The sequence below is a fragment of the Mustelus asterias genome, chromosome 19 (genome assembly GCF_964213995.1).
Source record: "Mustelus asterias chromosome 19, sMusAst1.hap1.1, whole genome shotgun sequence".
Lineage (NCBI taxonomy): Eukaryota > Metazoa > Chordata > Chondrichthyes > Carcharhiniformes > Triakidae > Mustelus > Mustelus asterias.
The window spans coordinates 59,416,968-59,431,643 of record NC_135819.1 but is presented as its reverse complement, the minus strand read 5'-3'; the positions used below and the strand labels follow the sequence as shown (position 1 = coordinate 59,431,643).

At 41.3% G+C, this 14,676-nt stretch overlaps 2 protein-coding genes across 12 annotated transcripts in view; one reads left to right on the top strand and one right to left on the bottom strand.

The window, feature by feature from the left end:
* Positions 1-11,314, top strand: part of napepld (N-acyl phosphatidylethanolamine phospholipase D) — a 54,423-nt gene extending 43,109 nt beyond the window's left edge. For all 8 annotated transcript variants that reach the window (XM_078235639.1, XM_078235637.1, XM_078235643.1 and 5 more), the window contains exon 5: positions 9,996-11,314. In XM_078235639.1, the coding sequence (XP_078091765.1) occupies positions 9,996-10,121 (126 nt within the window). In that variant the 3' untranslated portion in view covers positions 10,122-11,314. The remainder of the gene's footprint in view (positions 1-9,995) is intronic.
* The window catches only part of armc10 (armadillo repeat containing 10), an 81,430-nt gene that overhangs the window by 38,499 nt on the left and 28,255 nt on the right, over positions 1-14,676 (bottom strand). The window contains exon 6 of one of the 4 annotated variants that reach the window (XM_078235646.1): positions 11,631-13,522. The exons of 1 other annotated variant lie outside the window; for it this stretch is intronic. In XM_078235646.1, coding sequence (XP_078091772.1) covers positions 13,274-13,522 — 249 coding nt within the window. In that variant the 3' untranslated portion in view covers positions 11,631-13,273. Of the gene's footprint in view, positions 1-11,630; positions 13,523-14,676 lie in introns of those variants that run through there. 2 more of the 4 variants (XM_078235649.1, XM_078235648.1) reach the window with 2 other exon arrangements.

Sequence of the window (14,676 nt, the reverse complement as noted above, 5' to 3'; positions counted from 1 at the left end):
GACCAATCAACCTAACCTGCACATCTTTGGACTATGGGAGGAAACCGGAGCACCTGGAGGAAACCCACGCAGACACGGGGAGACTGTGCAAACACCACACAGACCAGAATCGAACCCTGACACTGAGGCAGCAGTGCTCACCAGTGTGCCGCTGACTAGATGGGGGGGAAACTGAGAGGGAATGACATAACTTCATCCTTCGTGCCATTCTGCAAAGATCATGCCTGCAGAATGCTACACATAATTAGTTCCTTTATAAAATGAGTATCCAGGGTTACTTGAAGGTCAACTGTATCTAAGTTAATTTTAAGGGTACTGTAAAATAATTCCATGGAAAGTTCTATGGTCATTTCTGTGCCATTTTCCCATTTTTATATTATTTATGATCTCTAGTGATATTTTTAAAAAAGTCATGTATATTTAATAATTGAAGTGATAAGATTTTGCATTTTAAGATTTAATGCTACGAGCAGATTAAAAGCACAGTTGGCTAAACATTATTTTTGCAGGCAACTTTACGTTAAACTACAAAACCGAACCGTCCCCTTTTACTTTTAACACAACTGAAAATCCCACTTTACAGATATACTTTAGATTGAATTTAATTTGCCTGGACATAGTCCAAAGTGATTCTTAGCTGGCACGTATCTCCCTCCAATTCTTTTCCAGTGTTAACTTTTAACCTCAGAATTGTCTGTCACACTTAGCGTTTTTCCTGGAGATTTTCTCTCCAGCACAAGCAAAGCAAATATTCCAGCCTCACCAATTTGGTCTTTTCAATCTGGGTGTGAGCTCCCCCCCCGCCCACCACATTCCTGCATGGTGAGCCACAGAGATATACGGCCTTTAGTTCTCTTTCTCTCTCTTTGTTCCTGGTAGACAAACTGTGTCTGTGAACCTTTTGGGATATCTTAGATTTTGAGAGTGCAAGCATTTCTATCTCCTCGACAACATGAATCACAAGGGCCTTGTATCCAGGCAGAACCCCAAATTTACCCCATCTTGGAAGTGTGATGATAATAGGCAGTTCCTATAGATAGATTTTTTTTTTAATGCTTCTGTAGAATGTTTAAAATTTCAGCTTTATTCTACAAGCAGTCAGTGTCTGGAAAACATTTACCTCCAGGGTTGTAAAAACAATTTAAATTACTAATTTCAGGTAGGAATTTGTTACTTTGAGCCAATGGACTTTTGTTTACACAAAAGATTCCATGGTAAGTTGATTGACAGGGTCATGTGATAATGTGGTTACTGTGCAGAGCTGGGTCTGTAGCAGGGAGAAAGAAGCTTATGCAGTTGCTTTTGGAGGTCTGTAAAGTCAGAGGCATGTGCAGGCTGTTGCTGAGAACTCAACTCACTCCGCAAAATCTCTCTTAAAGCTTCAAGACTGTTAACACAATTTATAACAATATGCCTGGATTTGCTAACTATTTATTTAAAAGTGGTGTTAATTAATGCATGAATGGGGCTTATATGAAACTGGAACAATCATAAGCTAGAAAATAAGATTGCTTCCTTTCATTTTTAAATATTGTTCAACTATTGCACTTTGGAAGGACAAACCAAAGTAGAACGTACAGGGTAAATGGTTGGACTCTGAAGAGTGCAGTTGAACAGAGGGATCTGGGAATACAGATACAGAATTCCCTAAAAGTGACGTCACAGGTGGATAGGGTTGTAAAGAGTGCCTTTGGTACATTGGCCTTTATAAATCGGAGTATCGAGTATAAAAGTTGGAGTGTTATGGTAAGGTTATATAAGGCATTGGTGAGGCCGAATTTGGAGTATTGTGTACAGTTTTGGTCACCTAGTTACAGGAAGGATGTAAATAAGGTTGAAAGAGTGCAGAGAAGGTTCACAAGGATGTTGCCGGGACTTGAGAAGCTGAGTTACAGAGAGAGATTGAATAGGTTGGGACTTTATTCCCTGGAGCGTAGAAGATTGAGGGGAGATTTGATAGAGGTGTATAAGATTTTGATGGGTATAGATAGAGTGAATGCAAGCAGGCTTTTTCCGCTGAGGCGAGGGGAGAAAAAAACCAGAGGGCATGGGTTAAGGGTGAAAGGAGAAAAGTTTAAAGGGAATATTAGGGGGGGCTTCTTCACGCAGAGAGTGGTGGGAGTGTGGAATGCGCTGCCGGATAAAGTGGTAAACACTTTTAACATTTAAGAAAAACTTGGACGGGTTCATGGATGAGAGGGGTGTGGAGGGATATGGTCCAAGTGCAGGTCAGTGGGACTAGGCAAAAAATGGTTCGGCACAGACAAGAAGGGCCAAAAGGCTTGTTTCTGAGCTGTAATTTTCTTTGGTTCTATGGTTCTTGATGGTTAAGCAGCTTCATTTGTTGTAATTATATTTACAGTGTTATTAAATAAAGTTTGTTTTACTATAAAAGATCCATACTTTGTCAGGGGAATCACTCCTGGAGAGAAGTATCCTATCCTCTTATTTATGCCATAAAGGAAGATTGTTGGTGTCTGGTCTGGCTTCCTAATGTAACTTGGGGTTCTAGTCCAGTACCCTAACGGAAGGAAGTGGGCAGTATTGTTAAAATTGTGACACACTTTATATAGTTAAAAACATAATTTTTTGGTATGGGGGAATGTTTGTGCCACACAATGTAATAATCAGGGATTACAACCTGGTACTTTGAATTCATCAGCACAAAATCTGGATCCATAGTGCCCCATTTTTGGTGCGCATCAATTACCCTCCAAATCATTTTTACTGGCTACTGCTATGATTATATAAGTGTTTGGTGCTTTCTAGAGTTCATTAAAGTCTACAGGGCGTGGTGTGGCGGGTGCTGTTGTTAAATTTGCAATAACCTCATCACACTTGGGAGCGCTTATCCTCTTTAGTTGGGTGGACAATAGGCGATCAGTACCTGGGTCATTACCTGCTGGATCATTGTTCTCCTCTTTGTACATATAATGGTTTTTCCTGGCCCTTGGCCCACCTCCTGGGTGTGGTCTCTATCCAATAGCGCCCCTTGACATGATGCTTCTACCTCCCAACAGTTTAAAATTCACCTCGTGTCTGTACAATTCCTATGGTCCCATTTGGGGAACTTATGTCGGTTTGCAACCTTGATCTCATTGCCCTCCTTCATAATTATCAGCCATTGCGCTTGATCTCCACATATTTTCACAGTCCTATGACCTTGTGTGGTGCTGAGGCACCTAGCAATTAGTTGGTCCACGCACTCGACCTTCAATACCCCCTCCGGTTCTGTTATATTACTAACATTAATGACATGGTTTTGACAATGTCCCACTGTTTGCCCTAACGGGTCCCATATAATTATGTCCTTTAGTTGTTGGCCAGTATCCTCTTTGCTAGAGTACCTTTGAACGAAGGGGTAAGTAACATTATTATTTACAGATTAACATAACAATCCTGTTATATTCAGGTACATGTCAGTTATTCAATGTTGTTCAGTCGATGAGTCTGATGAGATCCTATTTGGCGAAGTGACAGATGTGGGGGCCTCCCAGGTAGCAGGTTAGCCAGCAGTACCCTTCCAGCTCTTGATTAGTATTACATTAATTGCACCATTTCTATCTCTTCTCTCCTTGCATCCCCTTGGTTCCTTTGTCCCATGACCTGGGCTACTCCAGTGGCCCATTTACAAATCCAAATTATTCCTACTATTAGTGCAGCGGATGCAAGGGCCATAATAACCCCTATTCTATGGGTTCATTCTTCCACTGGGACAGTCTGCAGATGTTTACGATTACAGGACTACTCATTGGGATATGGTTTCAACTGTGTCCAGTGTTGCCACCGCACTGGGCTGGGCTTCTCATTGATCAGGACACATGTTTGTCCTGCAACAATCACTGCATAGGATCTCTTCCATCGAACCCCTAGCCCTTTTTTGCCTGTCATAAGTTTCACCATCACCATACCCCCTCGTGTGGTTAATTTAGGTGTATCCTCTTCTGTCATTTTGGTCCAATCCCTATGCTGCTGTTGAGTGATTACCTGGTTTTTGAGTGCAGAGGGTCTGCCAGGGCGCACTATATGCATTGCTGGCAGAATTTCACTGCACCCTTTCCCATGCCTTTCCACTATCAAAATTCTTTTAGCAATTTAACCATACCATCTCTCCCTGTGTGAGCTAATCCGTGGTATATTTTCAGTAGGGATTTTTGTATAGCATCTGGGGCTATTATTTTTCCCTCCCTCCCTCCCATATTCCATTATGGCCTTTCTGTCCTCCATCATTCTTCCACCTTTCCTTCTCTTCTAGCACTTGTTCCTGCACCTGTCCCACATTGATGTCTGCACTATCTGGCTTGCATGGCTGCTACTCCTGGAGTTCGTATCCATACCCAACCTTATTCTATTAAGTCTTTTGCGGTCTGATCAGCCCAACTATTGCCCCTCTGTGCCTGACGCTCAATCTTTCAATGGGTCTGTACCTAAATGACGGCTGCTTCCGAGGGGCTTTGGGCGGCTTGAATTAAGTCTTTGATTAAGTTCTCGTGTTGTATGTATCCCCCACTCAATGACTCCAGGCTGTCATGTAGTCATGTACTACACCAAAAGCATACCTACTGTCAGTATAGATATTAACTCGCTTCCCTTGCCTTACTCCAAGGCTTTGGTCAGGGCTAACAATTCAGCTACCTGAGCCGAGTTGTTCCAAGGGATTTATTCTCCTGCAATCACGGTACCTTCATCATCCACCACTGCCCATGCGGTTCAGGGCTCTCCCTTGACATACTTTCTTGCTCCATCCACATATAGGTTAACCACCCCTTCTCCCACAAGTGGTTCCTCTGCCAAACCCCCACTTGTTTCCTCATTCACTTCTGCTACACGTTCATGCTCTGTTCCTTGTATTGTCAGTCCTCCTACGGGATTTTCCCTTGTATCTCTACTGACTTCTACGCGTCTATCCCCTGGCAAATGTTCACTTCCCACTTCGAGCATCTCCCATTGGAAACTCCCTTCAGTCTTCCAGCTTCCAAGAGTTGGACAATAGTATGGGGACTATGGAGGATTATTTTCCCCATCAGGGTGAGGGGCTCGGAAGCGCTTATTTCCCACAAGGCACGTGCTAGGGCCCCCTCACGTCGGTGCATGCCTTTGGCAACCATTTGGGTAGAATAGAATCCCACTGGTCTTAGTCTATCCCCATGTTGTTGGGCCACTACAGCTGCTTGAATCTCACCATTCTCTTGACAGAAGATGTGGAATGGTTCAGTGAATTCTGGCAGCCCCAAGGCGGGGGCTTTTACCATAGCTTGTTTTAAATCGGAAAAAGCTTGCAATTGCGGGCAACATTTGCCACACTGACTGGGCCAGTTTCCCCTTTACCAGCAGCCTTGCATCATCTAAAGTTAGGTCATGAACTTCCCCTAATTCATCCATGACTTCCCAAAAAGCCGAATTCTGGTGGTTTCAGAGCAATGGGCCCAGCTTAGCCATGAACATCTGTTTTTCAGTTACTATTGATGGGGAATTGTGGTGGCTGCTCCTCCCCCAGCTGCAGGGGTTTTTACTGTGGTTTGAATTGGCACCATGGGAGCGGACGGGGTCTTCATATTATAGGGAGGGGGGGGGGGGGTTATCATTATGCCGAGCGGTTTCCTTTGGTAAGCTTCCCCAGTCCATCTCTCCCCTCTGCCACCCCTGATGCCATTCCCCTTTTTCTCCCACCCCAGGGAGTGAGGGGTAGAGTGATCCTGCCACCATCCCCTCGTGGGTGTAGGTGTTATTTCTGAATGTGCCGCTTTGATAGTGGCTAATTGCTTACAATGCGCCTCCTTCTGGAAACGGTTTTTCATCATGGCAGTTAGTATGAAGGCTGTCATTTTTGGTTTGTTTTTAGTCTGTCCCAGCCACCAAGGTTTTGCTTGGTTTGGGGAGATTCCGTATCATACCCTCTTTCTATCATTTTCTTAATTTTTTATGCTCAATTACTACTGTTTGTATCAAACTGCCCTCGGGTTCCCACTGGAGATTCCCTGCTTTTTGACTGGCCGTCATCATTCCGTCACACGGCTCTAGTCCCCTAACGCCTTTTCTTTCACATGGCGATTCTTGCTCTGCTAATCAATCAGGGTGATACAAAAGTCCATTTTTGTTCCCCCACTCACTAAGCACAATGTATTTACTCAATACTACATGAGTCCGCAGCTTCCTATTTTAAAAAATTTTGTTTGGGTCACTCAACTTATCATTTTGGGGCCTGATACACGATTCCTCTATCTACTAGGTGATAAATAATACAGTACTCACCCACATAGGAGATGCATCATGCCACTAGAATCCGGCAAATGACCCTGCTCACAGTGCCAATCTGTAGGAGTATTTATCGGAAACTATGTATTATGCTGGCTTTCACGTGGGGGATTTCACCTCTTAATTATGGCTCAGCTAACACACAGACTCGCAGAGACAGTACTCTGGTTAAAAGACGTTCTTTATTTTCCCAGTTTGGTCATTGTATGAGGGAGAGCGATTCGGAGCAGTTCCAAATCAAGTCTGAAATTATATTATTTCAAAAGCTATTTGCCCACCCCAGCTGGGCATGAGCCAATCATTATAAGTGTAGATTATATATCTTGGCCAATGACACCTACTCCTGGACTGCATGGGACTGCGTGATCAACTAGTGGTCCTTAAGGGTCTTACTCAATCTCCTGATGTTTTCTAGACCCCCTTATCCAATGTCCTTGGTTCAATGTGTATCCCATTCATAAGGGCTGTCTGGAGACTACTGAGGAGAATTGATTTTTTCTCTTTGCTCAGCAGCAGTATTGTTTTAAAGAATGTGGCTCTTTTTACTTAACTATGCTGCATCATGCCTTGCGAGTATTGTTGTTAACAAAGATATATGCTTTAATACAAAATACGTTTTCAAAAATACATCTAAATTCTCTTAATAGTGGTTATATGTACCTCTTTGCAAACAGTATATTTCAGGTGCTTTATAACTCTTTCTGTATCCTATCTACTCCGATCTTATCTACCCCCAATCTGCTAATCTTTGGTCCCAAGCCATTCTGAATCCCCTTACCCTAGGCCAGCATTTATTGCCCTTGAGAAAGTGGTAATGAGGTGCCGCCTTGAACTGCTGCAGTCCTTGAGGTGTGGGTACACCCACAGTGCTGATGGGGAGTTCCGGGATTTTGACCTAATGTCAATGAAGGAACAGCGATGTACTTCCAAGTCAGGATGGTGAGCGACTTGAAGGGGAAACTCCAGCTGGTGTTCCCGGGTATCTGCTGCTCTTGTCCTTCTAGATGATAGTGGTTGAGAGTTTGGAAGATGCTGCCTAAGGAACCTTGGTGAGTTCTTTCAGTGTATCTTGTAAATGGTACACACTGCTGCCACTGTTTGTCGGTAGTGGAGGAAGTGAATATTTGTGAAAGGGGTAGCAATCAAGCTGATGATGTTGAGCTTTTGAGTGTTGTTGGAGCTGAACCCATCCAGGCAAATGGAGAGTATTCCATTAAACTCCTGACTTGTGCCTTGTGGACAGGCTCTGGGGAGGTAGGAGGTAAGTTACTCGCTGCAGGATTCCTAGCCTTTGTCCTGTTCTGGCCACAGTATTTACGTAGCTGGTCCAGTTCAGTTTCTGGTCAATGGTAACCCCCCAGGTGTTTGGCCACCTGTAGTAACCAAAACTGCAACCTCAGACTTGGCTTGGTTCACATTGCCACTGGCTGTGAAAGTGACCATGGCAATGACATTTTGTGTGTTGGGCTCCTTCTAAGCTGGAGTTGGAGATATTTGCAATATACAATATTTTACCATTCACAGCTGTGCAAGGGATGTCACATTCAAAGAGACTACATTTCATTGCCAGCGAGCAGGAAGCAGAGTGATCATAAGACTTTGCAAAGATTGTCGGCTTCCCCAAGGTACAGTGTGTGATTGACTGCATCCATTTCCTTTTATGGGCACCTGTACTGTGCCTCAAAAGGGATTCCACTTCCTCATTTACCAGTTGGTGTGTGACCATGGCTGTGGATCTTGCAGGTCAAGATATCCTGGCAGCAGTCACTATGTTTTTCGTTCATCTGCATTTGTGCCACCACACAAACCAAAGGGTAGCTAGAGACGACATGGCCCACGATTCCTGTGTGCAATATGTGCGCAGTATGAATTCAAGGAAAGTTGAGTGCTGGAATGATAGAGGAGAACACTCCTCTACTAGAACATTTCTGCAGCTTAGACCACCCTAGAGGAGACCTCCGATGTCAAGATTTATGTTAGTCTGTATGCTGAATAACCTTACCATCATGAAAGCACAGCCTTACATATTCCCTTAGTGCCTGTGTGCACCTTTCCCTTTTCTAGTCTGTGGTATTACTCCTGTGACTGCAGGGTGGCTGGTTGAATGCTGCTGACTTTAATTGGAAGGGACTGCAGATGGCCTTGCAGGACAACCTTGAGCAAGCTCTGGGTCTAGAAAGCCTGCCGTCAGACTGTAACTTGACATGGATGGCAGCACCATGGGCTGGCTAATTTACCAAACAGCAAGAGCATTAGCAGAGTTGCAATGGTGGAAAAATGAATAGGGTCATCCTGAGAGACAACAGAGGTTCGTGCTCCATGGAAGTACTGCCACTATCCTGGGGTGGTGCCTCAGCAATCATCTTCATTACTGTATTACAGTGACACCCAGCAAGCTCATTTGTTCAATAGCATCTGCATAAAGGAGGCAGCTTGAGCTTGCATAGCAGCAGTGATAAGTGGGAAGCACATCAATGACATGGTGCTATCTGTTTGACTAATGTAACTGTCATAGTTGAATAGCTGGCAGCGTGAGCAAGTTGTGAGATGTGAATATAAGGCCTGCAGCAATGCAAGTGCAACGATAAATGTTAGGCAGAAGTCCTGATTAAGAGAGATTGTTATGTGACTGAAGGGATATGGTGCATTGTGCACTGTCTATGGCCAGCAGTGCAGTTGTTGGGATATGGCATTTGAAGATGAATTAATTGATCTTAACCACTTAGTGAGGTCACTGATTTTTTTTTTTGCAACGCTGCAAATTCCAGGCTTTAATCACTGCAGCTATCTCGTTCCACTGTCTTCTGAGCAGTTGTCTGGAGGGTCTTCTGTGAATATAACACTTCTCCATTGCACCTCCTCACTAAGGCCTTCAGTGCAGCATCTAAGAAACTTGGAGCATGTTTTCTCCCATATTGTGCCATTGTTCAGTCTTTTCCCACATTGGAATGACTTGTACAAGGACTTCCACTACCTGCTTCAGCAGTGATGCACCTCCCCTTGAAGAGGTAATGACTGGCTTTAATTATCGCAGACTACCTCTAACTGAGGCAAGCCTCTCACCAGTAGATTCCTGCTGAGGTGTGAGGCCACTCAGCAGCATAGTTGATGCTAGCTCCATTCTATAATCATAGGAACAAGCAGGCAGCCAGAAGGTGCCTTGCCACCTGCATCATATTGAACTGATGCAAGGTATTGGCACATCACAAGTTCCTGTCCATTCTTGGGGACTGTTCAACTTAAGCTTCTGTATCTCCAAAACGTTCTTGTAATATTTTCTTGTTTCACAAACGATTCAAATGATTCAGTTCTGAAGTATGACAGACCAAATGCTGATGCACCTGATTGATGTTCCAATGCATTTTGCCACAAAGTGGTAAGACAGGATCGGCTAAATTAATTTCCCATATGACCAATTGTCAATATTGGCATCAAAGTAGGTTAAGTGTGAAAGATTTGAAAGTGATTTGGAAAGAAAAATCAGCAATCCAATTACTCCAGCCTGCTCTTTATACTTCGTCATTTGTCTCAAGGGTGCCTTCTTGACCTCAAGTGGGAATGGAAGGGATTGTGAGTAGAGAATATAAAATAGTAAAAAATAAAGTGTATATCTTTAAGAGGTGGTAGTTTATCATACAGAAATGCTGAATTGTTTATTGGCATCAATGTCCTCGTTATTGTCTCCTTTCTTGATTTTCAAAACTATGGTATGAACTAATAAAAGATTTTTTTAATTCTAGTACTACTTGGAACCTCGAAGAAAACTTGAGGAAGCTCGAGAAAGATATGGATTGAAACCAGAGGATTTCTTTGTTTTAAAGCATGGAGAATCAAAGAATTTGAGTGAGGACGAAGGTTTTCAATGAAAATACAAACTGTTCAAGTGTAAGGTGTTTCACACACAGCAAGCGGAACTTGGCTTGCCTTTCTGATAACCTTTGTTTTTAATTTTGGACTGAATTTTAATTGAAGTGCCATTAGTTTACGAATTGTCACAATTCTTTAATCTCTCTGCACATATTCTACAAACAAGCATCATGTATGCTTGCTTTAAAAGTGAATTTTCTTTCCCCTAAAATTTTTATCAATTGAAGTCTATATAGTGTTTGTTTTATCAAACTACCAAAAGATGCTATTTTATTGCTGATCGCTTTGGATAAATGTGGGTTTTGCAGTGTGTGAGCTGCCGAAAGTGAACCCGTGATTGTCTTCCATTGTAGATGCATTCAACCTGCCACCTGCACGTTTGCCAAAAATGTTTTAAGTTTGCACACTTTTAAATAAATGGATATTTTGAGCATGTGAAATGCGTAAAGCTTTACTGTAACTAGATACTATACATGCAGTGATTTCAGTGCAGCTTGAATTATGACCGTGAAATGGAAAGTTGGCCTTGAGCCAAGTGCCTCTTTAATAAGCAGAAATTGTACTGACACTATAGATGCATTGGTGGTCAGGTAGATGTACAAAGATGCGGATTATCAGTGAATCTTTTTGAATAAATGATCTGTGGCCATGAGCAATATGATTGGTTGTCATTGCGAAAATAAGAGTATGCTACATTGTATGGGGAAGATGCAAGACTGAAGGGAAAGAGTAATGGTAGGGCTACCCAGTAAATTCAAAGGTGCTTTGCTGGAACCCTGGCTCAGTCTGATATGCTAATTAACCTCAATTTGTATTGTTGGCTGTTTTATAAATACTTTGTCTCCTCTCAGGCAGATGTTTTAAATGTTTTTAATCAATTTTCTCAGAGGGATGGATGTTACTTTCACTGTGGGAAGTACATCTATCCTGGGAATATTTTCCCATCTAAAAAGTTTGAATGGCTAATAGTTACATATTTTGTAGCTACTATTCTAATACTCCTTTCCAACTGATTAACACTTAAGGACTGTGTGGGTGTAGTGTATGCACCATTAGAAATGAGTAGGAGCTGAGGTGAAATATTTTTAGTATACATAAAAATGTGATAAAATGTAAAAATTGAGAAAAAATTCCAGCTGATCTCTCAATGACATTGTTCACGAACAAAAATTAAAGTCTCTATTTTCCCTTTTCTGTGTCTTTGTCTCCATTCTTATTCTTTAAAAGATTAAGTTTTTTCTTTACATAAATACAAAAGGCTACTTTTCTGTAACCACTGTAACTTCAGTGTAAGAACAATGGTTACCCTGGCAAATTAAACAACACTGAGGACTCAGAAGTTCACACCACCAAATGACTAGTGCATTAACTGGGCATTCTTGCAGCTTGTGGTATGTGGAAGCCTGATATACTCAGACTGACTGAATTTCAAAAAATACCTGAATGGAGATGAAGCGTTTTAGGACATTCAGATAATGTGATAAGGCACAAAAGGAGGAGAAATTAGAATGGGTTAACAAACTAAGAGCAATGATGACTCTTAAATTGCTGTTTATTTGTTTGTAAAGGTAATAGTTTCTGTAAAACATCATACACTCTTTTAATCAAAAGATATGTTGAAAATATTGTGAATTTTCACATATACTAAAATTACTTCCTTAATAGTTTACAATGTTCTGGGTCTATACATCTCTGATAGACATGCTACTTCATTGTGCAGAAATATGTCAACTTCATTGACTCTCGTTATCCTCCCAAACACTAATATGTTAAAGCTATTTTCCAGCTGATGGTTTCTGATGGGAACTCCTTTATGACTTTCAAAATGTGGTGGTCCTACTCGAGTCAGTGCTTCTTTTCAGTAATAACACATTATTCTGATGGAAAAATTCTATAGCAGTGACTATTTTGCTACAAATTTTGTTTGGATAAATAAACACAAGGTAACTTTTAACTATTAAATGTCTCGAACACAAGAGGCAAATGGATTTCTTGTCTAAAGGTTGGATATCCACTGCTGCTACAGATCTAAAGATCTGGCTCTGTGTCTGAAAAATCTTCATCTTGCTTACTATATATTTAATCTTAAATGTACAAAAAAGCAAGAATGAGAGTACAGTCTTAACGTTGATTTTTAAACTTGTTTCAGCAAATGCTCTTTCTTTTCTTGATGCATTAATGTGCCTCTGTTTATTTACTTGTGGTTTTGCTACATTTTCTCATTTTAACATCAGTTAATTTGTACATAGATTTTCCCTATTCTTATAGGGACCCATTATCTTTTATTTATTAGTGTCACAAATAGGCTTACATTAACACTGCAATGAAGTTACTGTGAAAATCACCTAGTCACCACACTCCGGCATCTGTTCGGGTACATTGAGGGAGAATTTAGCATGGTCAATGCTCCTAACTAGCGCGTCTTTTGGACTGTGGAAGGAAACCCATGCAGACTCCGCACAGACGGTGACCCAAGCCAGAAATTGAACCCGTGTCCTTCGCGCTGTGAGGCAGCAGTGCTAACCACTGTGCCATCCTAAATCTGAATGTCATCTTCAGTTTGTGAAGTATGGATTCACTAGTTCCATTTGCTGCCTCTCCCCATTCTTGGCCAGCCCAGCTAAAATTTAATTCCGGGAACTACACAGGAGATTGTTCCCTACTTAATTGTCTTTGCAACTTGTCCAATCATCATTACCTTTAACATCCCAAAATCAAGAAAGGCATGGGGGCAGTGGAGCAAATTAAATGTTTAGACAAAACAAATACATCATAATCTATTATATTACATTAGTTTACAATGATTCATAACAATACTTCAGTAATCCTGAAGTCACTATACACATGTAAAAATATTGTAATTGTTAGACAAAAACTTTTAATGTTTCTCTACACATAATCCCAAAAAAACTAAGACCTTATTACTCTTATACAAATAAAGTAACAGCAAAACAGCATTAGCCCAAGAATAACTTTCATGGGAATTGGAACTTCAGCTTACCCAAAAGCAATATATAGACATTGAATAAAACCTGGTTTGCTAAATTACTGTAGGATTTCAGTATTTGCATTCAAATTGATGCTTTTAGCTTGTATAGTCATTAAAACATAAAACTGATAAGTAAATAATACAAAGAAAACATATCTAAGATCATTTGATAAGAATTCTAGCAACCTGTTGTTTCACTTCATTATCTTGGTACAACATGAGCATTGCAAGTTTATGAGAAAATGGTGTTGGATTCCCAAATAGTACCGTATGAAGAGATTGCACTTCATATTGAACAGAGCCCTGCAACAGATTCAAATTTTCCTTCAGATTTGCCACGAATATCAGCAGTCGTAGAAGTACATCTTTGTTTACGTAGCTGTCAAACAATAAAAGGAACGACAATGGTGCCTAGAACAAAGTATAAATGAATTCACAGCATAGTTTATAAATTACATTTTAAAATAAGGGTCCAATTGATCCCCAAGTATTCTGATCGTGGTGAAAACTGGATATTAGACATATGTATATTTCCTTGGTTTAAAAACTGGGAATGGCTCATCTGTAAATGTCCCAAACACAAGTCATTTCTGAAGCTAGTCTTTGTCTAGACCACTTGTAATCAGAGAATTTTGTTCCAGCATTTAATAGCCACAATAACTGGCCATCTCGGTCAGAAAAACCACTACAAGTGTGGCATAATAAGTTCTGGAGGCTAAAATTAGGATATATTGTTGATTCAGTTTAAAGGAAGCTGCAGTCTATTCAATTAAGGCAATAAATAGTGTTAATTTTGCATAATGAACAGAAGAAAATATTTTAACTCATTTTGTTTTTAATTGGGAAATTATCCCAACAATAAAGTCGCCATTTGAATGCCTACTTTATTAGTGACAATATGGGAGAAGATTCTGTGGGTGAAACCCATTGCAAATATACAAAAAGATTCCTGAGATTCTTGCTGTTCGGGAGGAAATTCCAGGATTTTGACCCAGCAACGGTGAAGGAATGGTGGTATATTTTCAAGTCAGGATGGTGAGTGACTTGGATACCCCAGATAGCTGCTGATCTTGTCCTTCTAGATGGTAGTGGTCATGGGTTTAGAAGGTGATGCCCAAAGAACCTCGAGTTCCTAAAATGCATCTTGTAGATGGTACACACGACTTTCACTGTCAGTGGTGGAGGGTTGATTGTTTGTGGATGGGGTTGAAATTAAGCGGACTGCTTTGTCCTGGATGGTGTTCAGCTTATTGAGTGTTGCTGAAGCTGCACTCATCCAGGTAAGTGGAGAGTATTCCAGCACACTCCTGACTTGTGCCTTGTAGATGGTGGACAGGTTTTGGACAGTCCCGAGTTACTTGCCACAGGATTCCTAGCCTTTGACCTGTTCTGGTAGCCACAGTATTTATATGGCTAGTCCAGTTCAGTTTCTAGTCAATGGTAACAGCCAGGATGTTGACAGTGGGGGATTCAACGATGGTAATACTATTGAATGTCAAGAGGTGATGGTTAGATCCTCTCTTGTTGCAAATGGTCATTGCCTGGCACTTGTGTTGCACAAATAT